Here is a 27,323-nt window from a genome sequence, read left to right as displayed (position 1 = left end):
GTTCATATTAAGGAGGGTTTACTGTACTTATGAACCCAATTTTTTAATTTTTTTTTTTTATTGGGGATAGGCCTATTATGTCATTATCAAAACACACTAAATGACCACTTACTAGTACTTTGAGGATTAAACGGTACTGTGAGAGTTTCAGTCATGTATCAGAATGATTTTAAAATATACAGTTATAATGATCGCCAACATAATGAAATGTTATTCATCAGTAAATGTTCCTGAACGAAATTAGATATGAATATTGAATTAAAATTAATTTGACGCGTATCTGTATCAACAAAAGTAACAACTGTCACTGGATAAGACACTCAGTGAATTTGAAGCATATTTTGAAATGTAAAAACTATATGATTGGTAAGACTTCTTTCCTGCAGACAGGTACAAATTATCGATCTTATGGCAAGACACAAGATTACTTTTACATTCAGAAGCAGTGAAAGTCTTATTTTAATCTATTTTATAAACTATGTTAAACGTGAAAATACCTTGACTAAAGAGATACAGTACCAATAACAAAATATCTGTTCCCTTAATGTATCATCACGTAACAATTTACGACTCATTAGAAAAGGGTCATATACGTTTTCAAATAAATTTCTTTTAATCTAAAGCAAAAATATCGAGATTGTGTACACTATCTCCGAGATATATCTGGATCGAAACTGCTTACTTTGCCAGCTTGACTACATTATATTCCCGCAGTAATTGGTGGAATAATTTTTATTCGAAAGATCTTGTAAAAGTGACTTTCTCGGAGAAGAAAAGTTTGTTATTGAATGGGAAATCACACAGGAAGTTGTTTGTTTCTACAACTATGTTATATTTTTAATTGTACATGTCAGAGCAGAAGGATTGGACGCCAGTTTTCCTTGCACAAAATCTTATATTTATCCATTTGGCAACTCTGCAGTTGCCCTTCCTAATATCTCACTTCATTTACTTTCTGAAAAAATTTACACTTGTAGAATGAAATCTGCTAAATGTGAGAATTCTCAAAACTCATCAATTACCGGCAGGTCTAAAGCTGAAAGATATAAAAACTGAAAAAGCTCAAATGACTAGGCCTACTTGAAATCACTACGTTCTTAATCACTACTGTTTGTATTAATATAGGATAAGGGCAATTTAGGACTGACTAGGATGGGGGAATTAAAGCACTTATGTTCTGAAGGTTGAGCTAATTGCCAGTTAAGTGTGCGTCATCTTATAACACAGGGCACGGTCTTACATAAGCAAGCAATGAGCTAAAGATTGTGACAATTGGCAGACGTCTTCTGATTTTAAAGTTATTATTAAAGTGTTTTGTTGAACCTGAAGTTTAACCTACTGACCCAATTTTTTTTTTTTTTCATTTCTTTCCCTTGATATTAGGTAATAAAATTTTCACACAAACAACAATTAGCTCATGTATTATCATTATTATTTTGAAAGAGGTAATTAAACTGTGCTCCAAAACATCTAGGTACGAAAAACAACTGTTAATATAGAATTATTGTATTTTAATAGATTTGGCCCAGATAAGTTGTTTGAAATTTTGAACAAATGATAAAGATTCTTTGTGGATTAGTAATATGAATAAAATATCCACTTTATATATAAACTATATCTCTGATATAAATACATTTTCAGCAGATTAACATACTATCTACAGGAATAGGTGGCCAATTTACAAAACCGTATCTAGTTAAAACAATAAGGAGCACCATACCATACCTCATTCAAGTAACATTATTATAAATAATCTATAAAAGGTTATTTGTGCTGGTTCATTAATAATTTAAAAGGACACATTCATAGTTGATCACATTTTAGCTCCCATAATCATCACAAATTATAATAAATACAATAGTATTATGAATACATTATAAGGCTTTGAATACGTTGAGACTACTACAACACCAAAGGAACACTTTTCTTTATTTGTTTGCCATTGGACTGGATGGTGCAAGTCACAGAGCCTCCTTCACATGGCATGTGCCATCCACCACACTGCGTAGCCTATCCACTGATCATGCAACAAAGTTTCACAACTGGATGAACATTGCAGCACTCTGGACTCATTCTTTCTACACACTTTTCATTCACACATATAAAATAATTTAATAGAGATATCTTTATTGCCAAATTACAGGTGATGTACCAACTGTAATGCTTACAGTAGGTAACAAACATGATTTTAATTTCACTTCCGGTGTAAGGGATGATGGGCATGATTTCATCTTGAACAACAAATAATAATCGAAGACGTAAACATTTAATGACTGTTTAATCGAACTTAGGATTCAAATTTCTGTACCTAAGTAACAGTATCTTCAATCTCAAGATTTATTTTTATACGCAAAAGAGAGTGGGAGGTACAGAAACAATACAGCACATTATGATATATACAGCAGAGAAAATATATTTAGATTTCTATGGAGCACATGCTACCAGTGTAACAATTTTATAATGGTTTTTGGAAATTGAAGAATAAATAAATTTTAACCTTTATTAGTAATTTGTTGTTGTTGTTTAGTCAACTATCCGAAGACAGGTCTGAACCTCACAAGTGATAAAAAGAAAGCACTACTTATGAGGCAACTAGGCCAGGAGATAATGGGATAGGGTGGCCAGTTCCCAATTAATTAATTTTTAGTTTACAAGAACTTGCAGTTAGAGTTTGTTGTTGGCTATGCTATGGCTCATTATGTTTCGCAGCAACGTCACTGTTTCGTGTGGGCAAAAAGATTTGAAGGCTATTTCTCAGTAGGTGGTTAACAACATCGCTTTGAATAGCTACATGAAAATAAACAGAAGAAAGCTTTCTTAAATATTTCCTAGTGAAGACTTATAAATACTAAGGAATTACGTGGTATGTTTGATTGTAATTTGACTCTACAAAGACATCATTAATAGGTTTATTAAGCAGATCACAGTAATTCATTCTTGAGAATTAATGAAAGTATGTCCTGAATTTGAGTTCTTTTGCACAGAGCTCACTAAATGGGTATTTACAACATTCCTATTTAATATTATTCCCTACTTCCCCTCTGCCATTTTTATCTGTTAGCACCAGTGGTTTGGTTGGAGCAGAAAGCCATTTACGAAAATAACACTATATGCATGTCGGAAATGTTAGGATGCCAAACTTCACAATCAGTATGAGTCCATTCGGCGATTGGTAAATTGATAAGGTGAGTTCCTGTAAATATTTCTTTTACAAATAAATCATTGTCTGTTACCCATAATCATTATCATTAAAATTTTGGACTTTCATTTTACTTTATAGGCCTATAAAATAACTCGAAAACTTTGCAATGTGTATCAATATTTTTCATGATTTCATTATACAAGAAACAATATGATCATTAATAATCTTTTCTGAGGGTAAACATTCTAATCTATTAGTACTTTTACCAACAAGGTATAAATATATAAAAAAAAAAAAACAAATAAAAAAAATACATATTCGTAAAATTCAAAGTTCTTTTCATCATCACCACCACCGTTGCAGTCATTATCATCATGATGATCATCTACTTCTTTTTCCTTTTTGTAATATCATAAAAAACAGATTTACTCAGAAGAAAAATAAATAAATAGAAAGGTCTTCCAATTTTTAAAACTATACCTCAATTAGAAAACTAATTTCCAAAAAGTAAATGAAAAATGTTAACTGCATAGTACAGGATGCGTGGTGGTAATTACTAGGCTGCGGATTCTGCATATTTGCATGTTCTTGACGATACGCAGACAAAACATAAACATCTTTCTCGTTGTTTGGAATTAGTATGCAGAATTTTATTGTGCATATTTGAGCATATCTGTAACATTATGGCATGTTTATACTTTTAGAATATATATATATATATATATATATATATATATATATATATATATATAAACTTAATACAGAAATAAATATTTTATTCTGCAAAAATATAAACTGCGAGCAAACAACACTCTCTCCCCATCTCACTCACAATGTGTACTGCATCAGCACAGACTGCACTGTTAAGCAGCCGTCGCACACTCATTTTTTTTTTTTTCACCTCTTTAAAACTGTCGCGGGCTGACAGCATTCCTTTCAACAATAGAATGAATTGGTTTATATTTTAACAGCAAAATTCAAACTGACTGCCAACGTTCCATGCATTTATTCGGTTCGTGTGTCTCATGGTGGTTTATTACCAAGGTCATTGGGGAGAATTCTAACAGAGAAGATGAAGAAAATTGAGGAACGAAATCCAGGTTTGGAAACGGTGAAAAAGAATTCTGCAAGGTGAGCCCCAGACTGTTCAGCATTACACACCTAAAGAAATAGCAGCTTTTAAGTATTGTCCCCTAAATTCATGTGAAGTTGGAAGAACATTCTCTGTTTGTAACAACATACTTGCTGATAACCGAAAGAGATTTACATCTAAAAATTTGGAGAAATAGCCTATATTGTAATCTGTTGTAATACCAATAAGCAGTGAAGTTTAATGTTAATGCAAATTTACATCCTCCAATATATGGACGAAACTTATCGAGTCATTGCTTTATTGTTGTAAAATAAAATACTTTTGACTGCATGGCTGCAAAAGGGTATCTGTCGGATACAGGGGGAGAGCCATTAATCCATCCCATTGAAGGCTTTAAGGAACCAACCTGGACAAATACCCAATGTCCCATCCCTACCTTCCCGTGGTGCAGCTGTTAGTAAGCATAATTTTACAAGCTGAACCAAAGAGAGGGGCTACTACTCATCAATTAGCACTGGTCAGCTTGATGAGTTAATGACTGAATTTGATATAATTTTCCTCTAACCAATACCTAATTCCCTCTTTACCCTTTCCTATCCAGTCTTCTGACTGAACTCTTACTTTCTTCGACCCCAACGGCATTAGAGCATTCGAGGCCTAGGGGTTCATTTCCCTTTCCTTCCTCCACTTTCTACTTTTCTGTTCCTAGTGCTGACCTGCTATGGCACTAAAATCGTCCTCCAGGGCTTAAGGAGGGAAAGCTGGTGATCAACAAGATCTCCCAGCTAGGTCCAATGGACCCGTCGACCACCAGCAGGTGTGGTCCTCCAGACATTCTGGGGGTTGTGTGTGAATGAAGTAGCCACCAAAACGTTAAAATATGGTGTTCACTTAAATCGGCTACAACTTGCCATTTTTCAAATCTGTGCTTCAGTGGCTGGTCATGATAATATCTTTGAAAAATATTGGAGTGCAAGAGGTCAAATGACTTTATTGTCAAACGCCTGGCATTAGAAAACAACAACAACAACTTTTAACTGCATATTTGCATGCATATTTTCACGATGTTTAGTGCATATAAATCCGCAGCCTAGTAATTACAAATTATTGTGTTTATTTCGCCAGTGACTAGATTATAAACTTCAACAGAACTGTACACATTACAATATTCCTCATAGCATACATTACAAATCCTGATTATATTTCGTTCATTCAACACATTTATCTTTAGCTTAATGTCAGTATGATTAAAAAGTATTATTTTTTGTATGAGACATTAAATATTGTAGCTATACAAGTTATTTGAAGTTCTGATTTAAGTTTGAACACCAATTATATAGGCTACATGAGAGAAGATAAAAAATTCAAAGTCTTGCATATTTGAAGGATAGAAAATACGAAACAGACCAAAAAAAGATGAAAGGATGAGTTGCAGGTAAATCGTCTACTAAAAAAAAATTGGTAAGATGAACAGATCTATAGGTAAGAAGGCACTTGGATACTTATTCTGCATTGAAAAACTGAAAAATCTTCAAATATGAAAAATAAGTAATAACTGACCACAGACAGAATAAAGGTAAAGTTCAAGAAATATGTAGCATTATCACAGACCTTTTCATAACTTTTGGAAGATAAGCTGGCAGAAAGAACATATTGCTGAAAAATAAGGAAACAGGAACAGAACATACTGGTGAAGAGTAAAAAACAGCAATAGAAAAATTTAATTTCAAGCAGAAGGCCAGAAAAAAATAGTACCGGTACCGGTAGTTATTTTCAAAGTAAAATCTTAATGACATCGGCCAAAATATGTTCATAGTTAAACTATCATTGTTGCAAGGGGGGAAAAAAATGGATTTAGACGAACACGATCAAGCACCATGTCCTCTCCATTATGTAATTTGTAGCAAATTATAAGTAAAAATTACAATGGCTAAGTCGATTTTGAAAGAAAACCTTTGAATGTAATCAAACGAAGTTGTGGAAAATTCTTTAAAAACTAATCTCATTAAGTCTTGTAAGAATAACACAGAGCTTCAATGTTATACACAGAATCAAAAATGATGTTGAAAATAAGTAAATACTGTAACAAAAAGATACATCATGAAGTTTACACATGAGTATCTACTGCCACTCAGTTTGTTCAACTTAATATAAATGAAGTCATAAAATAATTCAGTAAGTTATGTTATTAGATGAATATCTTTAAACAATGTTTTATTTACAGATGAGTGTATGATTTTAGTTAATGATGAAAACTAGTACAAAGTAGGCCTACTCTCTTTACAATAAATATGGCGATACAATAATACAACATCTAAAAAAAAAAAAAAAAAAAAACAGGATTTGAAAATAAAGAAAAAATATTTTAAATGAAGCCTGAAACAGTTGGGCACATTTCATTATTTAATATGCAATTTGTCATATTATTATAAGCTATACAGCAAGGCAGAACATAAATGGCTAAATATCAACAACTTATTGGCACTATGGAATGATCTCGGTTAGAAAATGCGGGAAAGATCATTTTGAAGTTTTACGAACAATGGCAGTGACAGCTTAGAACCATGGACTTGATAAAACCTCAAATTAAATGCAATAAAGCCTTCAGAATGAAACCACTCAGATCTCTTACTAGATACACTTAACATATAGAACAAGTGGAGAGGTAAGAACTTTATCAACACAAGAAATGCATATCAAAACATTCGATATACTGAATGGGCTATAAGAAAATACAATTACAGACTAATGGAAAAAAATATCTCTAGGAAGACCAATGAAATGATGATGTGATCAAGAGCCTTGAAACTTTAAGACAGAGTGGCACAGTAAAGGCGTAAATAATGTTTATATAGATGATGATGTAATGCATTTACTATTTATATATAATAATAATAATAATAATAATAATAATAATAATAATAATAATAATAATAATAATAATAATAAATAATCACTGGTGCTACAGCAGGAACAGCCCTGGCTTCTCCCAGCATTTTTCGCCATCTGTCCCTATCATGTGCAGCAGTCTTCCAATTTCTATATCCCAATTTAAGCATTTGTATACCATGCAGAGTACAACTGTACCCCAGTCGTCATTTTTTAATTACTGTATACATTAAACTTCTTGTAGGTACAGAATTTCATATATATAGTTACACTGTCAAATAGACTTTGCTGAATATCATGATAGTACGGTAGCCCAAACAAAAATGAAGTCACATTTTATTAATAAAAGCTTCTGAAAATGCTTGGTAAAGTGTGATCACTGTGTTTTTTTCCTTTGTTCACTAGATTTCGTTCTAATTAATTCATTATAGACTCTTGCTTCATTTTCTCTCAACAATGAAACTTTTATTTCTTGTATGACAACAATACAGACTTCAATAGCGTGATATTGAAATGGGTACATTTTACGTGTACCAGTCAATAGCAGCTTCTGCAGTAATTCCAAAGTTTGTAAGCCTGGTAATTTCAAATGAATCTGACTGTTGAATCGTGGATTACATTTTATTGATACATTATTTGTTCAGGGTTGCCAGATTGAGTGATATTTCGCCATTTGGACTACATAAACAGAGATTTTGCGACCTATTTTTAAAGAATTGCGACTAACGCCATTTGGACGACTTTTGCCCGGAATTTTGCGAAATTTGGACGACATAGAAAAAATCACGTAAGCCTAATCGTTTATTAATTTTATTTTATGGAGTAATCCAGGGATGCAACACTGCTAGAATTGTGGCACACGTCACAAGCTGGAACACGTGACTCATCCCTTCCTTTCACCCCACACGTCATTGGATGTGGTAGGGGTATAGGGAATAATGCGGACGTCACAGATACTTAATTCAAGGCCGGGGGATTGTGGACGAGGGAGAAACTCTGAAATTGAATTAGACACTGAAAAACGAGATGACAAATTGAATTTATTTGATTATTTACAATTAACGCTAATTATTAATCTAATCTCGCGCTAGTTGTCTTTCGATTGCATATCCGAATATAATCGATACTTGCACTTTCATATTGCTACAATGGTATTTTCTGATTGGTGGAACACCTGAACTTTAATGAGCTCCATTAAAGGGCTGCTACCAGGTGTATAATTACTACATTTCGGCATGGTCGAGCATAAAAATTATAAATGTACCATCATCTAATTAAAAAATAATAAAAAAACTTGCCGAAATATAAATTTGTGTATTGAAATCCTATAACTTCAACATAAGTTTTTGTTCGCAAATAATTTACATTACTGTACAGATTTAGGTGACTTCAAGCTATTGTGATGATAAAATTGATAAAAAAAGAAACGTCTGAGTACCAGTACTTGTAGTGAGAGATGAACAATAGTGTTTAAGAACTTCAGAACAAGTTAAAATTAATTTACGCTGCACTGCTGTCACTGATCAAATCCCGTAAAAACGAAATCAGCACATTTCTACAAAACATTTTTTCAATGTAATCTTTAGCAAATTTCTCAACAACCAAATCCATATTCATTCATGATGTAGATTACGCTAATCGTTTCAGTTTGTATTTATATACCAGTGTTACTTCCAAATAAAGAAGTTTTGGCATTTGCAAGCTGTGTTCCTTGATAGGTTGATAGTGAGAATTATGGCCAACAGAGTGAATTTTAACAGGAACAATAAATTACGATAATTTTGCATCAGTTATGAGCCATAACTTTACAACAGAGGAGTCCCGGCTTTTCTTTGTTTTTGAAATACGTAATGCTAAGGATTTTCATAACCCTTAGAAAATCCATCATCCACGACCAAGTCTGAACCTGCGAACTTCGGATTAATGACAAACAAGACTAAAACAAAATTTGTGAGAGCGTGTCTGGGCAGACATCTCCCGTGCTGCAATTTCAACCAGTATCACAGCCACTCCGACTAGCTGCCACAGAGCTGCAAGCATCACATTCTACCGACATGAAGTACTAAAACGGTTCAAGTAGTAAAAAACTCATATCAGCAAACAATCCATTAATGTCAATACATCAACCACACCAGCTTTCTCGGAACCTGTATGCAACAAATGCTAGTGAACTGACATACGCAACCGACACTACTGGACTGCAAGCCGAGACGCAGCCTACTCTCAGTAATGATTATGGGAGAAGTTATTTGTAATATTGCCTTGTTTGTACAGTTTTAAGAACACACAAAAGTACAGGAACAAAATTAGAAGATTTAAAGTTATTCAAGTTTCAATTTACAGGCAGATAAACACTCATATATAATATATAGTACTAAGAATTTTTAAATCTACAACATACATCGGATTACCTAAGAAATACCTCCTCAGATGTATGTATGGTCTATTTGGGATAGCATATTCTCACTTTGATAGCCGCATCAACTCCAAAATATGCAGCCGTGTTGTAATTATTAGGAGGAAATTGACACTTACACAAGATTTATTCTGGTGAGTCTTTTGACTAGCCTGTGTATCAAGTCTGGTGTGATGTATAATTCCATAATCGAGGTCCACTGAGAATTTGTTGCTCAAACTTACAGTGCTAAACCACATGCACACTTGCTTTCACCCACAAACACTCCTTGAAGCTAAGTCCCTTTCCAGAAAAAATACTTGCTAGAAAAAACATTTCACTCATATATTTTTTGTTTATCCTTCAATTTCTAGTTATTACATAGTATAAAACTAGCTATATACCTACACACAAAACATTGCAATTAATGTGCTTCAAATCTGCAAAGCCTGGAGATGTGCAGTAAGTGTTACAATCATAAGGACAACATAGGACAAGGTTGTAATGCAGCTCTCCATCTTGATATGAGATGAACCGTTGTGCTAGCAAGTGTAGCAAATTTATCACTCTGTACTTATTGTGATGAAGAACACAATGTCACAATTCCAAAAATGTTAAAATACCCATTTATTCGTTCCCTACTTGAAATCGGAAGCACTGACACTCAGACACTTTCCCAGTATATAAATTTCATTTTTCCCATTATTTGTCATCCAATAAAATGACTAGCTCCCACAAGGCTACTGTGTGTCTAACTGAACTCTATTTCTTTCACTCATGTTCTACTGCAAATATCCAACTTTTCATATTGCAATGTTTTTTTTTTTATTATTTTTAAACATTTATTTCTCGTTAGTTCAATAATAATGCTGATAATACCTACAGTGGTGTCACAAAGTTAGTGTTGATGTTGTTACTAACAATCTTGCTTCAATGCAGGTAAATGAATGGAACTTTTGTCTGTGGAAGTCCACTGAATAATCAGGCTGGAAAATCGTAATACAATTCTTTCTGAATTAGTTTCATACCGTTTGAGGATTTCTGCGTTTTTAATAAACACAAATACTACTATATTCTTGTCTCTTATTACTTCTAAGACTGACAAAACACATCAACATCCTAAAATAATTATTTCTGGAAACATTTACTATACGAGGATTAAAATAGTGTCTTAATAATGTGGTATGGTTTATTAACTGTAGGTATTTATTCTGTATTGACAAAAGGCAGCCTCCCCCCCTCCCCCTTTTAAGATTAACTTATGCAGCCAATCCCAGATGCAACAAGTTAGCTGCAATAAGGGACAGCAATTTAAAAAAAATAATAAAAATAAAAAAACATCGTCCTGTTCATCTCACTGAAACATGCAGGGTCACAGAATTAGGCTCTGTGCTCTCCCTCCCAGCTGTAACAGGCAGTCTACAAAAATAAAGACCCACTGCCCTGTGAGATCTTGCAGCTCACGTGGCTCTTGAATAACAAGAATTAATTTAATGACACAATTAGGAAATTATTTACAGAAGTTTCGCTTTTTGAAGATTAGTTCCTTGCAGTTTTATTTTTACCTGAAAAATCAATCCTTGCTACACTGCGGAGCTTATGCACATGATTACAGATATTTTATCTTGTTTGAAATGAGTTTTACTGTACTGATAAAAAATTAGTCCATACCAGCATTTCTATGTACTGACTTTTCAGTGGAGCAGCAAGTTACATTCACTGCTTGCACAAACTCTGTAACCAGCTCTTCAACCGTGACAATATATTTACTGAAAAAATAATGAATAAATACAATACCTGTAATGGACTACAACAAACTAATCAGGTCTGCACCGTCATAATGTAACAGTTAAAGCTCTGGTTGCAGCAATCACACACGGAAGACAGGAGCATCATACAGTTTAAGAATCATCTCTCTCAATGACACATACGTCTATATGACAATTATGATTATAAAGGCTCAAAGAAAGGTCCACTCAGGTTTAGTGAATATGTTTTACAATGCAAGAAAATCTATTTTTCTTTGTTTACTTTTTTAGTCTTTTTTTGTTTTGTTTTACGTTTATTAAACAGCAAGGAATTATTCTATTTTCTTACTGTCTGTAGCCATTTATTTTTTTTTCATGGCGCCCAACAGCAAAAGTTGCAAGCTGTTTGGAGAGTGATATCACAAAAGTAAATTAATCAAGTCATGTTAATATAATAAAAGTACGCATTTTAAAACAAATTCTTTTCGACTACACATCAGTAGCAATAAAATTTTGTGCCAGGAAAAATAACTGACCGACAATGTAAAAAAAAAAAAAATAATTAAATGAGATAAAATAGGAAAAAGAAAGGGGGGAAAGCATTATAGATGAATATAATGAAAGAAGTAAGGAAGAGAAAGAGAAAACAAGCGAGGGATGGAAAAAAACATAAGTCTCTCTCCCTCTGGTATAAATGTTCCATCCGACACTCATCATATTCACACCTGAAAAGATGGTTTATGCGTGTGGAACTTTCTGGTCGTATTATTTAAATGATTACATACTGGTACATATAGTCATATAGGCTTAAAGTAAGCAACTACACATTATTATTATTATGGCAGAGATATGGCAATATCTAGAGGCAATTTAAACTGACCAAAACTTCCGTGCCTTTGATTTACGATATTTATTTATGTCAAGTTTGTAAATTAGCTATAATAATAATAATAATAATAATAATAATAATAATAATAATAATAATAATAATAACGATAATAATAATAATAATAAAAGAAGAAGAAGAAGAAAAACATTTATTTATTCTAACGAAACAAATAAATGAAGCTCCTTGTGTTTAACAAGTTGCCTTAAGACACAGCTGATAATAGTGATGAGAAATATGGTTATGGTGGTGGTAGTGGATAGTGATAACAGTGATAGTGACCATGATGATGACAGAGGTGGTAGTGAAGTGGTTGCATATAATAATAATAATAATAATAATAATAATAATAATAATAATAATAATAATAATAATAATAATAATAATAATAATAACCCTCAACTGGTATTGCTTTTCAAATGTACATAACGATATCTAGCCATATGGGTCTATATTGACCCATAGATACCAGTTGAGAGTTAATAATAATAATAATAATAATAATAATAATAATAATAATAATAATAATAATATACAAAGTATTTGGTGTTAATACTACCATTATCACAGTACAGATAATTTAATTAATAGAATATTAACTGTAAATCTCCGAGAAGCACAGAAGCTTTGGTGGTGCTTTCTTATCTATAGACAGTTTATAAGGGAACTTGTAATCAATTTATTAGTGATTACACTTACGTAAGGGTGAAATCAAACACTAGCACATTAGTACTCATTGTAACAGTTGTCAATATAGGCTTGTAAATAAATCGTTGGAAAATTTCAAGTAGTTTGTAAACATTAGGCCAAGGAGACTTTCAACAGATGTTGATTGTGCATATCTTTTTTTTTAACCTCTGACACTATAGTAACAGTACAAATACAAAAAAGTCAATTCCTATTTTTTAACTTGAATTCTCTCTCCCCTTTCGTCTAACCTAGGTGTGTGTTTGTGTGGAGGTGACAACACAGTTGAATTCAATCCTACTACTTCAAAACATTACCGATTACAAAACTTACTTGAAATTTGAAGATTCTGATATATGTATATATATATATATTTTTTTTAATTTTTACAAAAATTATGCACCACCTCTCAGTCTCCACTGTAAGTTCACTTCAGACGAGATTGTTGTATATTACACACTAGCCTGCCCAAGAGCCAATACAAGGACACATTTTACACACCAAGAGAGAAGCCAAGAAAAATCTGCAACAACACATTTTCCTTCAAAAAGTATGTGAAATATGACATTATCAATGTTTTATCCATATAACTACAATAGTATAATATCTGTTCTGTACAACTCTTTTTAAATAACCTATGTATATGTAACATTCACATGTATTACAGTTTCCTATATAATTTTTATTTAACAAAAACATAATTATCTGCAACTATATATCACGTGTGGGGAAAAATGAATGCTATACACACCTTATATTATTGCTACTGCAAAATGTTTACACTCAGGCTCACAAAGTCAGCTGAATTCATCCTGTCCTTGCCACTTTCAGGTAACAATCAAATAAATAATGCATTCGTAAGGTTTCGTTTCAACACAAATTACTAAATAAACGTATTACTGAAATGGCTATAAAATAAATAATCAAATGTTTACATTAACAAGCTAAATGCCTCGGTGATGTGTGGTTAGAAAACATCCTTCAAGGGGACCTTCCATTCCCAAGTGATACTGATACGCATTGCCCCTACATGGATAATGCCACGATTGGGTATGCAGACATTACTGTAAAGTGGGTAATGGCAATGGGAGACTTATTTACTTCACTTTATCCACACATGCTAAGATGTTTTGAGCATCAAGATGAAAATTGTTGCCTCACTGGCAAACGGGATAAAATAGGAAAAAGCTTTGCAAGCTAATAAACTGTGCATCGTCTACCTATGACAAAAAGCTAGAAACTACATTAGCTACCACTGCCGAACATTTCCAATATTTACAATGAATAAGGAAGGATCCCATTTTCCATGTAGGAAAATGCATCCTTCTAGCTTCATATTGGACTTACGACTTTAACGAAACATCCCTGACTTCAAGAAGCACCTTTGTATGAATTACGTCAACTGCCACTGGGCCTGGTCCTGGACTGGACTGATCTGCTAATGTGATAGGTAGGAATGCCTGCAATTATTAGCTTAGTCTTATTTTATCTTCCAAAAATTAAATTATATTTACATTGGAATTTATGCCAATAATCACAACAACTTAATCTTAAACGAAGAACTGATGTTGTGTGAACTCTGCTATTGCACGATGGGAGATGTTACATGCTGATTGATGTTGATTTGTTTGCTCGGACTGAGTGGTGCCCTCCACACCGCTGTATTTTCGATGCACTGAGGGAAAGAATCAAATACTATTATCACAGCCGACACATTTCAACATGTAATTAAATTCAAACTAGTGAAATATAAATTCAAACAGCACAGTCATCTACACATAAAACTTTTATTAATATATATATTTTTTTTAATCCAATGCCACCAGGTTGTCTTTTCGACATTTCTGGTCTTCTCTCCTGGCCGTGGCTTAGTTGTAATCCACTTCTGAGGTTGGGGTACCTGGAAGGCGGAGTTACATTACCCTGATGATGTGACAGGATGATTATGATAACGTGGTGCCAGGAGAGGTCTTAAAGCTAAACTTAAGCTAAATTCCAGACCATGGACCAGGAATAATCCCCTTTAAGGAAAAATTCCTGTGCTCTAACCGGGAATCGAACCCGGGACCTCATGAACTATAGCCAGAAGCTCTGACCACTAGACCATGAGGCTGGTCACTTTTATTAATGTAATCTTGTCTAAAATCAACATATGGAAGATACAATGGAAATTTCTTCATCATACAGTGATGGCATTACTATGGTCCGTCCCAGGAATCTGTGAAGTTGTTGTTGTTGTTTTCTAATGCCAGGCATTTGACAATAAAGTCATTTGACCTCTTGCACTCCAATATTTTTCAAAGATATTATCATGGCCAGCCACTGACGCACAGATTTTGAGATGTTCTGAATCCATTTCTTGGTTTGAGTTGCACAATGGGCAGTTAGGGGACTGATATATTCCAATTCTATGCAGGTGTTTGGCCAAACAATCATGGCCTGTTGCCAATCTAAATGCAGCTACAGACGATTTTCGTGGTAAATCGGGAATCAACTGTGGATTATGAAGCAGAGAGTTCCATTTTTTCCCTTGGGATTGTGTTATCAAATTTTGTTTGTTGAAGTCTAAGTAGGAATCTGTGAAATAAGTTAGCGCTTGTGGGCGGAGTGTATTGAGGGGAGCATCAGCTCGAGGCCACTAAGGGGCAAGATGCTCGTGGTAGCAGATGGTATTAACGGGAAGTGTGGCCAGATTTCTTAACGTCTACAGATCCCCTCCCTGCAAGCTCGCTCTGTTCAAGCAATACCTCCCCCAGAGCGGTTGTTGGTCCTAGCCCTTTCATCTTTTTACTCTACAGATTCCTGGGACGGACCGTAAGTTCATGCTACAGGTTCCTTCCACATCTGTAATCTAAAATGATTTGATGTGACAGATGTTTCATTGACAATTGATCAGCTGTGAATCATTAGTGATGCTGGCAACACACATCAGCTCTTAGTAAGAAAATGATCCATCGAACAGCCCTGATTGACAGGATGATACTGCAAGTGCAGCTGGAAATGTTTACCAACTTGTTGTGTCACCTCTTGAATAAATTCTGAGATATTACCTGAATGCATCGAACACATAATATGTTATTAGCTTAGCTGTAAGATACAGTTTGTTTAAAAAATGTTGAATTCAAGGTCTCACAACAGACAAACATCACATGTATTAAGCTTGTCCAATGGTACATAAATTATTCATCCTGATTCTACATCAAGTGTAAACCACCCAGAGAGCATTATGGGCAACACACTTGTAATGGATAATGATAATGGAGAATTGTTGGAATGTTAAAGGGAAACCAGAGTACCTGGAGAAAACAGCTGTTCTGCCCAACCTGGGTTTCTGGCTTGTAAGCCCAGTGCACGAGCACTAATCACTGTGGTGGTCTATTGATTTAGTCCCCTTATCCAGTCATGGAACACAGATTTCAACATCTGCATGGAATAATAAATTAGTAATGTGTGTGATTTCACTTTTCTGTTGAAGTATTGGTACTTCTTTTTAGTTTTCATCTATTAATTAAAGACATGAGAGCATCCCTAACAAAGTTTTATATTCATATTTTATCATAAAAAATATTGTTCCTAGAATTCTTTCACCATTAACCCCACGCCAATATCATCAAGCTCCAATATCACCAGTTTTTCTTGAGTCAAAACACACCAACGTGTTCACATCATTTTATTCAACAAGCTTCCCATTTGTCAACTATTTTCGCTAGGCCCTATGTTTGAATTTTATTGTGTTCTTATGAGGGATTGTAACTCCAAAGAATTTACTTATGAATGTAATTTTGCACTTCATACATTTTGTAAACATGTAAAAAATATATTGTTTTTAGCAGAAAAGAATTACTATAATTGTAATTATATGAATTCTTCGTGTTTTCTTTCTCGTATTCTGGCAATTTTAAAATGGCTAAGATACTTTTTACTGTTTTTCCATACTAGTTAACGGTACATCACGAAACTGTAATCAATATAGCAAGTGAGATCTGAAAAGATTACTTTTATAAACGTGATTAATTGTTGTAAGAGTAATCGTGAAATCATTTTATTGCGAATACAGTTACCGGTACTAAGACTTAAACGGTTGAATTTTATATTTAGAAATTAATTTACGTGAGAATGACGGAAACTATATATTTCAATATGAAACGGAATAAATTGTAAATTAAATTACTAATAGAAATACCCACATAAATAAGAAACGTTCAGCTTACCATGAATCACTTCACAGTCCAAAGTATCCTCCAATTGTTGAAGCCAAAATTACTCCGAGAATGGCCAAGCAGATCATAATCATGATCTTCTTCTGCAGGATAAAATACATAAACATCTTGTTAACAACACAAGCCAAGCAACATTCCTAATTCACGTAACACGTAAGTAAGAAATAATGCCATTAATTATGTTAATTTTCATTACAAAATGAAATCACTGCAGTTACCCACTACAAATTAATGTTAGCAAGTAATTTTTAGTCAACAATAATAACTTTTAAAACAATTATTTATTTAATGCAGCGGTAATTGACAAATGTCATTAACGTTACAATGACCAAAACGAAACAGAGAATATACAAGGCAATTGCAAGAGTACAACTTAATTATTATTTGTTTTATAAATAGATGAGCAACGTTTAACTTGCTGTTAAAGTTAATCAGTAAGCCTCCAAATGATTAAATGTATGCAAGGAACTCTAATTAGCTTCACTCGTTACTGATACGATTTTCGAAAAGAATCATGCTTGACATTTCATAACAATTTAATTAAAAGATTAATCACTAGATTTATCTGTTATTACAATCATTGGTGACTATCATACTTGCTTTTAAAATACACATTTTCACTCGCTGGATTTGTGTTTCTAAAAACTTCCATAATATAAAACTATGTACTTACTTACTTACTGGCTTTTAAGGAAACTGGAGGTTCATTGCCGCCCTCACATAAGCCTGCCATTGGTCCCTATCCTGAGCAAGATTAATCCAGTCTCTATCATCATATCCCACCTCCCTCAAATCCATCTTAATATTATCTTCCCATCTACGTCTCGGCCTCCCCAAAGGTCTTTTTCCCTCTGGCCTCCCAACTAACACTATATATGCATTTCTGGATTTGCCCATATATGCTACATGCCCTGCAGTTCTGCATTGTGTAACTTTCTCCATTCTCCTGTAACATTATCCCTCTTAGCCCCAAATATTTTCCTAAGTACCTTATTCTCAAACACCCTTAACCTATGTTCCTCTCTCAAAGTGAGAGTCCAAGTTTCACAACCATAAAGAACAACCGGTAATATAACTGTTTTATAAATTCTAACTTTCAGATTTTTTGACAACAGACTGAATGATAAAAGCTTCTCAACCGAATAATAACAGGCATTTCCCATATTTATTCTGTGTTTAATTTCCTCCCGAGTATCATTTATATTTGTTACTGTTGCTCCCAGGTATTTGAATTTTTCCACCTCTTCAAAGGATAAATTTCCAATTTTTATATTTCCATTTCGTACAATATTCTGGTCACGAGACATAATCATATACTTTGTGTTTTCGGGATTTACTTCCAAACCTATTTCTTTACTTGTTTCAAGTAAAATTCCCGTATTTGCCCTAATCGTTTGTGGATTTTCTCCTAACATATTCACGTCATCCGCATAGACAAGAAGCTGATGTAACCCGTTCAATTCCAAACCCTCTCTGTTATCCTGAACTTCCTAATGGCATACTCTAGAGCAAAGTTAAAAAGAAAAGGTGACAGTGCATCTCCTTGCTTTAGCCCGCAGTGAATTGGAAATGCATCTGACAGAAACTGACCTATACGGAGTCTGTTGTACGTTTCACTGTGACACATTTTTATTAATCGAATTAGTTTCTTGAGAATACCAAATTCAATAAGAACATTATATAAAACTTCTCTCTTAACCAAGTCATATGCCTTTTTGAAATCTATGAATAACTCATGCACTGTACCCTTATATAAAACTATGTGAAAACAGAAAATGAGAAATATAAATTTTCTGATATATTAAGAGATTTCTATAATTAACTAAATAACTATCCTTAATTTCTGTCACAATTTTTAAAATATGTGCACTATGTACACGAAAATGATTAACTAAGTGAAATGCATGTTCTTTTTAATTTACAAATAAAAAAAAAGGTTACTCTGAATATTGACGTCATCAACACAAATACAAAATCTTATTTATGCCAAGGGATTTATGCTCCATTAAATTTAATAACGAATGGAATTACAAATGAAAGTTCTTCAATTAAATGTTTATGAATTATTTATCACTAGGCTCAAACTTTTGTTATGTTTTCACAAGATTTTGATATCTACAGGGATGATTTTAAATGAGAGACATTTGAGGGGTCAGTGCAACAGTAGTCTGATTCTCCTCAATGCGAAAAATTAAATATTGCGCCTTCTGTTGACTTTGACGTGAACTATCTGTCTACGAAGTGGAATAGATCAATTCACCATTATATAACTTGTTAGGAAGCATGTAATCTCCCCCCTAAAATATCACTTTTATATATATATATATATATATATATATATATATATATATATATATATAAAACTTGCTTTTTCTACATAAAAAAAAAGTGGCTTAGATCACTGTTGCGCTCACCCCCCTTATTTGCTTCTTGAATAACCTTATTCTACGTTTATGGTATAAGACAGCAGGTCCTAATTTATACTGTGTTTCATAAAGATTTGAGGGGTTAGAAAACTTTATTGCAAGTAAACTATTGAACTTACGTGAATGAAACCAGTCCAGAATGAACGAAGAACTCAAACAGCTTTTTGACATGAATGTTCAATGTGTCTACATCCACAGGATGGTCTAGTTTTTGCCACACGAACTTATCGATAGTGTTAATCCCTACGATGCTACACTCCCTTAGGTCTGTGATATGTGACGTCAGTGGGACGAATTCCAGTCTTTGATATAACCCCACGAAAAGGAGTCACACGGTGTGAAGTCTAGTAATCTTGAGGGTCACAGCATTATGTGCTGGTCATTTTCAGATGCATGTCCTATCTAACATGTTAGCAGCACTGTGTGGGTTCTTTTCGAATTTCCTACGAAATTCACGTTGGATAGCAATCACTGACCTAGTAGAGTGAAATTCCAAAATACAGAACCATTTCTTCACACGCATAGCAGCCACTGCACAACAATGAGAAATGCGAGCTGCAGTTGAACAAAATGAAAAGGCCTAGCAGCAGGAATGTCTTAACGAAACACACAAACTGTTCGAACTTTTCGTTCGTTGTGGACTAGTTTCATTAATGTAAGTTCAGTAATTTACTTGTAATAGAGTTTCGTAACCCCTCAAGTCTTCATGAAACACAGTGTATAATATTTCTGTCTATACATATTTTCACATAAAATTGTAAGTTAATTCCAAGACAAAAAAATTTACTTACCACAAATTAAATACCGTACATGCTTGTGGCTTGTGACGACTTGCTTATTAATTAAAAAAAAAATCAACTAGTGACTCAGTGTCAATCACTGAATGATGACGTCCAAGAAATGAAATTGACTTTCTTTCGCCATATCCGACTAGAAAGAGCATTAATAAATTATACAAACAATGAAATGTGCACTGTGTCATTTTCTGATATTCTGATGGGTTTATCTACGACATAATAAATTGAAAATTTCTGATTATTATACATGCAAATAAGTTTACATATAAAAATATTTCTGACAATATCAAATACAACATGAATATAACAGGATTCAATAATAGAAAATTTAAACCTTTCATCAATTATTCACTGAATAACAGGAAATACGAAACTGTACAATATGACAAGAAAGGATTGAAAGGTGGAAATGAAAAATAATATATTACATGAAAATGCATAAATACTTGTATTTACTCACATTATACTGGTAGTTTGTATAGAAAATACAAGGCTATATGCCTGTCATAATAGAAGGAAGTACGGAAAACCCAGTATGATTTAATTGCTACTACATTAATTTATAATATGTATAGAATATTTCACGTTTAAATCCAAAACAGTTTTGCATACATTCAAATACTATGACATATTAAATAAACTTTCATACTCGCCTCATTTTCACAATATATTACCTACTGCTATTTATTTGGATAGATACAATCTTTCCGTGACAATGCTAGAACACAAATAAACAAAAGCCAGTGTTGTAACTCAGAAATAAAAATGGTCAACTTCCATTTCTGACACGCTATAGGCAACAGTGTAATTATAAATAACATTTATTCCTCTCTGCTACAATTGACCCTATCCACCAACAAACAACTTTCGTCAAATATTAAATTAATATGAACATTTTTTAAGATCATATAAATTCCGAGCCTGCACCTACTAGAAATATTAATCTTTCTTGAAATAGGTTCCCATATGAGATGCTCAATGCAGAAATGGTCCAACCCACAAAATTATATTTCCACTTTACGAAATGCGATACACAAACGAAAATTGTGCTGAAATCTCATGGAAAAACTGGGAACAATGATTATGCCGATTTACACTTTAAAGAGAACAACATGAAGGATTCATTGAAGCAGTAAACTCGATATGCAAATTTTGTGGATTGGGCCATTTGTTCACTGAAAGTCGCATATATATTTTTTTCAAACTATATATTAATATATTAATTTATTGACCAGCCTCATGGTCTAGTGGTCAGTTTTTCTGGCCACAGCTGATGAGGTCCCAGGTTCGATTCCCCTGTTTCCCAGGGACAGTACCCGAATTCATACTCTTGTCCCTGTAATGTCCCCAGTTTTAATAAACTACCTAAATAGTACCTGTTTTTATACGCAATTTTACATTATTATTGTTATGTGCTTATGATAAGAGATACCAACAGTTACAGGCCATAAAACATACAAGAAAGGATTCAGTTTTCTAGGTGGTGAGAAAATTGTGCTTATAGTTTTTCCAGACTTTTAAGATATACACTGCAATGCTTCATGCTTGCTTCCGATTTAAATTAAGAGTTTTAAATTCGGAAACGGAATTGTTTGCAGAGGCAGTAGCACGTTGGGTAGGTAGTCATTGGTAGCTATTGCACATGCTAAACAGGACGAGTTTTGAATAGTGTAGCCTAGTCTTTGTGCATGCAATGTGAAAACTGCCAGGTCACAAAGTCAATAAAGGTAAATGTGCTTTAAGAGATAATTTGTTGAATGATTTTTTTAGCATGGAATTCGGTGGTGCCTCATGAGATTTTAGCTTGGTAGGGCTGCACTAAAATTGTGAAAATACAGCATTATTATGCCTTATGTACCACAGCGAAAATTAATTACTTTTATATTAATAAATTTTACCTGTATTGAAGTTGAAGCCATAATTAATTACTGATCCAGTTCTGTTTGGTTCTGCTGCTGCTGCTGTTGTCATTGATGTTTATGTTTGTTTATAATTAAAGTTTTGAAACACTATACACAATAAAATTTAATGTAAAAATACTATATTAGTTTGTGTTATTAATTTTATTGGAAATAACATTTCACTGTTCAATACACAATTTTATTTCTACACGAAGTCTAGCCAACTTTCTTTGCAGCTAGAAAATTTATTAATCACTTTATCACTGAAATTAACAATATTTACAATCATCATTTTTTCTATGCTTAACATTGCCAAAGCAGCAAGATGGTCTTGTGTTATTGCATTTCTTAGAAAAGTCTTCACTCTTTTCAGCGCAGAAAAACAAACACCTCTCAGACTGAGCAGTAGCCGTACGAGTAATAAGAATTATTTTGAGAAGAGTGAACACCTGCGTGCAGCTGTATCCAACATGATTTCGTACATTTTCATAAATCCAGAAATATTACGGAATTATGGCTCTTGCACAAAACAAATAATTCAGTTTTCAGACGTTCTTTACACAAGAAACAACAAGCTTCAATGGTTCCATCAAGTTCAGCTGAAGAAAACTGTATGCAATTATATCGTTTTTGAAAAGAGAGAAATTGAACAATTTTGCTGCTGACAAATGCTTATTGAAAGCAAATCTCTCTTTTATCTAATAAGAAATATCGCACTCCTCTTTAGCAGAGACAAGATTTTGCGACTTACTTTGTCTTTTTTTTTCATGGAAGGAGTTTATATTCTTGTTGATGAGTAACAAAAAGGAGTTTGTTTCTTTCTTTCATGACTGCCTCAACGAATAATTTACTGTATTGTTGATACTGGTGGAATTCGCATTACGATGCTGCAGCTGGTTATACAAAATATCCACATGAGGCATAGTATGATGAAAAAATTCTAGTCAAAAGTTGAAGTCCTGATCATTCAACATACGAAGAATCCCTGTAGCTTCTTGTATAGTGGAATGATTTCTTTCAATTTGAAGTTTCTCAAAGCATTCTATTAAACTCTCATTTTCAAAAACAGTATTAACTAACCGGCTATGTACATTTCATCGTGTTTGATCCTCCAGGTACTCGTCCAGAAACACTATCCAGCACAGCTAATCATGAGGGCGACTTAGAAAAAACACAGATATAGCAGCAAGACTACTGAAAAAAATACGAGCTTGAGAATTCTGTGATGCTGCCTTTTCTATGATTATATTCAGCTGATGTGCATATTTATAGGATTGTTTAATATTCGTAATTGTTTGTACTCCTGCCTTCTCTCCATCATTACAGCTGCTCCGTTGTAGGTCTGGGCAATAAGCTTGTCACAGTTGCCATTCAGAGCTGTATTCAACTGCTCTAAAATGCATTCCGCTGATACTTCAGCATTTTGGACTTAAGAGAGTAGTGAATTATGTTAATAAATTATTGAAAAAATTTTAGTTTTGTCCTTTAAATGTGCTGAAGTTTGATCCGAACAAATGTAACTTTTCATTCTGCAAAGAAATTTTACAATATAGTTATTTACTGAAAGAACTAAAATTCTTTGCCATAACAATTTCAACATAAACACACCTAAGTTCTTCAAATATAGAACAGGAACGAACAGTATGGTACTGGTAATTCTAATGCCAAAGCATAAATATTCCTCGAATGTCTTGCATCACGGTTAAAATGAAAATGGTGATTTTGGCAAACTAATTTCAATTTGAAAGGCTACTAAATAGAAGAGTACGCAGTAATTACGTACCAATTAATATGATTATATGTTGCAAGTACATTGTATATTGTATTCCTATTGTTTTATTAAAAACATTACCGACACTATAATAGTTAAACCTAAGCATTATATTATACAATTTTATTTAATTTACTCATACACTATAAGAAAGTAATACATATCATGTATTTCCACAACATTTACAATACAATTTCCATATTTTAATATGTAGGAATTATTCGACTCAACAACTTCATGAATAACTATCAATATTTTAACAAAGCACTGATGACTTGTAAAAATAATGCGAGTAAATACAATTTATGCATTTTCTCTCGTGTGAGAGTTACATACTATGGATAGACCTACTGCATAAACACACATAAATGTCATTTTGTATTATAAATTGGGTATTACAAGGACTACATCACTCATGTAAGTTAAATCTGGAAGAAATTAATAATTTGTTTAATCCTTTAATTTGACTTAGTAGCATAAAAACACAAAACTTGCTGAACTGACTTGGAAAGTAATGGTTAATTTTAAAGTGTAATTTATCTCTGGCTAATATCTGAGACAATATAAGAATATAAATCGTGTAAGATTATTTCAATTAATTTCAAAGTTATATAGAAATGTTATCAGTATTGAATTACTTTAAAGCATGAGATGCAACTAAACGAAGCTACTGCACACACAACAGTTTAAAATTCAGACCATAATATTGAAGACTTTCCAGAATAAGGATGTAACCAACAAAACTATAATTCATGTCTCAGGAGAATGGAATAGTACATTATGCAACGAGCCTATAATGGTAGTAATTAAGACGCGAGTATGTTTATGAAACGAGCTCAAGCGAGTTTCATAATTTTCATACAAGCGTCTTAATTACCATTATAAGAAAGTTTCATAAGACTTTTTATGCTCGACAATATTTCTAACTTGAAATTATTCATAGGTATTCATGTTATTCTTATCTGACTGGGGAGCGGAACTGACCTTGTGCAATATCTCGTAAATTGTGAGATGTGCGCAGACGCGAAAGTATTGATTTTTTCCGAGAAACAAATGTCATTGACCTTGATATAATCTAGAGAGTAAAATAAACATTAATCTTGATATAACCTTGAAATTGATTTAGATATTGAAAAACGAGATGACAAATTGAATTTATTTGAATATTATTTACAATTAACGCTAATTATTATAGTAACAGAACATAACCATCTGCGACAGTATTGGATTTCCAGCCTCCGTGACGTTTCGCTAGTTGTCTTTCGATTGCATATCCGAGAACAATCGATACTTGCGCTTTCATATTGCTACAATGGTGTTTTCTGATTGGTGGAACACCTCAACTTTAATGAATAGGTGTACTTTAATAAGGTCCATTAAAGGGCTGCTACCAGGTGTATAATTACTACATTTCGGCATGGTCGAGCATAAAATAATTTTTAGGAGCAATTTCATCAGGCTTATATTTACTAGCAGAGCCATTTGACTAATCAAGGATACAAGTTTATTCAGTTATTGAATGCTATCATGTTTGTTATAAATGAAAGCTTCAAAATTACTTTTTCTATCTTTCACATATTTAAATAATTTGATGTTAGTGCCTACATCCTTTTCAGGAGAGTCTTCAATCACCGTGTGTTATTGTGTAGGCCTACTAATGTTTCAAAACTTAATTATGGTATAGTAATACATTATCTGAAAATAAATACTGGTAACCAACTCACAAGCATACAAAGTAATTTAAGCATTGAATACAATGTGTAAAATGGCGAAATGGCCATATAACATGAGAGTATTTTAAATGATTAATTGATGAACTAGTGGACTTACTCGTGTTAAATATATATTATTTGTCCGGCTTACAGCTGTTTCAGTGCTTCACGCACCATCATCAGAGCCTACTAGATCGCGGCGTCATCTCGAACTTCTCTGCCTGTTAGGAGGGTGTGTTTTATTGTTGGAAGGTGTTGAAGTGTGGAGTCGAATAGTGTGTATGTGTACTGAAATTGATCTGTGTGTTGAGGATTTGATCGGGGTGTGTTTTAGTGTGTTTGTATATTTCGTATTGTTCTAGTGTGTTGAGTTTTTGGTTTTTGGGTTGTATGTGTAGGATTTCCATGTCCGTATTTATGTTATTGTATGTATGGTTAGTATTGGTTATGTGATCGGCGTATATAGATGTATTGTGTCCTCTGGTTATTGCTTTAATGTGTTCTTTGTAGCGTGTTTGGAATGATCTGACTGTCTGTCCTATGTAGAACTTGTCGCAACTATTACATGTGAGTTTGTATATGCCTGTGTGGTCGTATTTATTTGTTTGTGTGTTGAGATGTCTTTGTAGTGTGTTTTCTGTTCTGTATATTATGTTGTATTTCTGTTTTCTGAATGAAGATGTGATCTTATGTGTGCTTTTGTTTTCATATGTTAGTGTGATGTATTTCTTGTGTTCTTGTGTTTGTGTTGTGTTTTGTGTATTTTTGTATTTGTTAAGTTTTTGTTTTGTCTTCCTTATGATGTTGTCTATTATGTTTGGATTGGATGATGGTGCGTAAGCACTGAAACAGCTGTAAGCCGGACAAATAATACATATTTAACACGAGTAAGTCCACTAGTTCATCAATTAATTATATTCAAGTGTTAAAAGTGGTGTATGCAAGATTCAAAATGGATTATTTTAAATGATTAACTGTTCGACACTGCTTATATAAAAATTGTACTATGGATTATTATTATTATTATTATTATTATTATTATTATTATTATTATTATTATGAACTAAGGAATACAGTTATGAATTTTATTCTGGTAGATTAACTGCAGTAGTTCCATTTTAATGCGGAGATTCCGAATATGGGCCTAAATTCTTTTATATGAACTGCCAGCTGCAGTTTGGAGATATGGTAACAGAATCTCAGACTCAATTGTGTAACAATATTATTATTATTACGTTTAATGCAATATTAGGTAATTTTGAGAAACTTCCATTTTTCTAAACATTAATATTTTTCCATAAGCTTAGTAACGATATTAATGAACTAATGGACAAATTAAAAATCCTCCATGACCTTAGACGAGCATGACTCGTCCAAATTAATTCGAAAGCAATTCGTTTCACAACAAAAATACATTTTCTTCAGTCCATTCTTCAAACGAAACCCATGACACAATGTCCAGGACCCTTAAAATCATATATTACAAACAATTTCTTTTTCGGAATATAAAGTACACTTTTATTCCTTTTTGTTCTTAAGGTGGCTTTGTTGTAGGAAGGATTCATCAAACAGTGCTGTTTGGGAGTCATGAAAGAGAAAAACAATACAATGTGAGAAAGAAAGGAACACAGACAGGCAGTTCAGAACATAATCATG

The 27,323-nt window shown here is 33.2% G+C and overlaps 1 protein-coding gene across 2 annotated transcripts in view; it reads right to left on the bottom strand.

Annotated features, from left to right (window-relative positions):
- Nucleotides 1-1,802: 1,802 nt before the first annotated feature.
- The window catches only part of Syx1A (Syntaxin 1A), a 259,380-nt gene continuing 233,859 nt past the window's right edge, over nt 1,803-27,323 (bottom strand). Inside the window, exons 9-11 of one of the 2 annotated variants that reach the window (XR_011334754.1) lie at nt 17,052-17,143; nt 4,737-14,515; nt 1,803-3,815 (exon numbers count right to left, since the gene is read on the bottom strand). Coding sequence is in view for 1 of the 2 variants with exons in the window: in XM_069838803.1 (XP_069694904.1) it covers nt 17,063-17,143 (81 nt within the window). In the remaining variant the exon portion in view is untranslated. Of the gene's footprint in view, nt 14,516-17,051; nt 17,144-27,323 lie in introns of both variants that reach the window. The other variant, XM_069838803.1, reaches the window with a different exon arrangement.

Source organism: Periplaneta americana, chromosome 11, assembly GCF_040183065.1.
Source record: "Periplaneta americana isolate PAMFEO1 chromosome 11, P.americana_PAMFEO1_priV1, whole genome shotgun sequence".
Classification (NCBI taxonomy): Eukaryota; Metazoa; Arthropoda; class Insecta; order Blattodea; family Blattidae; genus Periplaneta; species Periplaneta americana.
The sequence above is the reverse complement of the archived record's forward strand: the minus strand, read 5'-3'. Positions and strand labels throughout refer to the sequence as shown.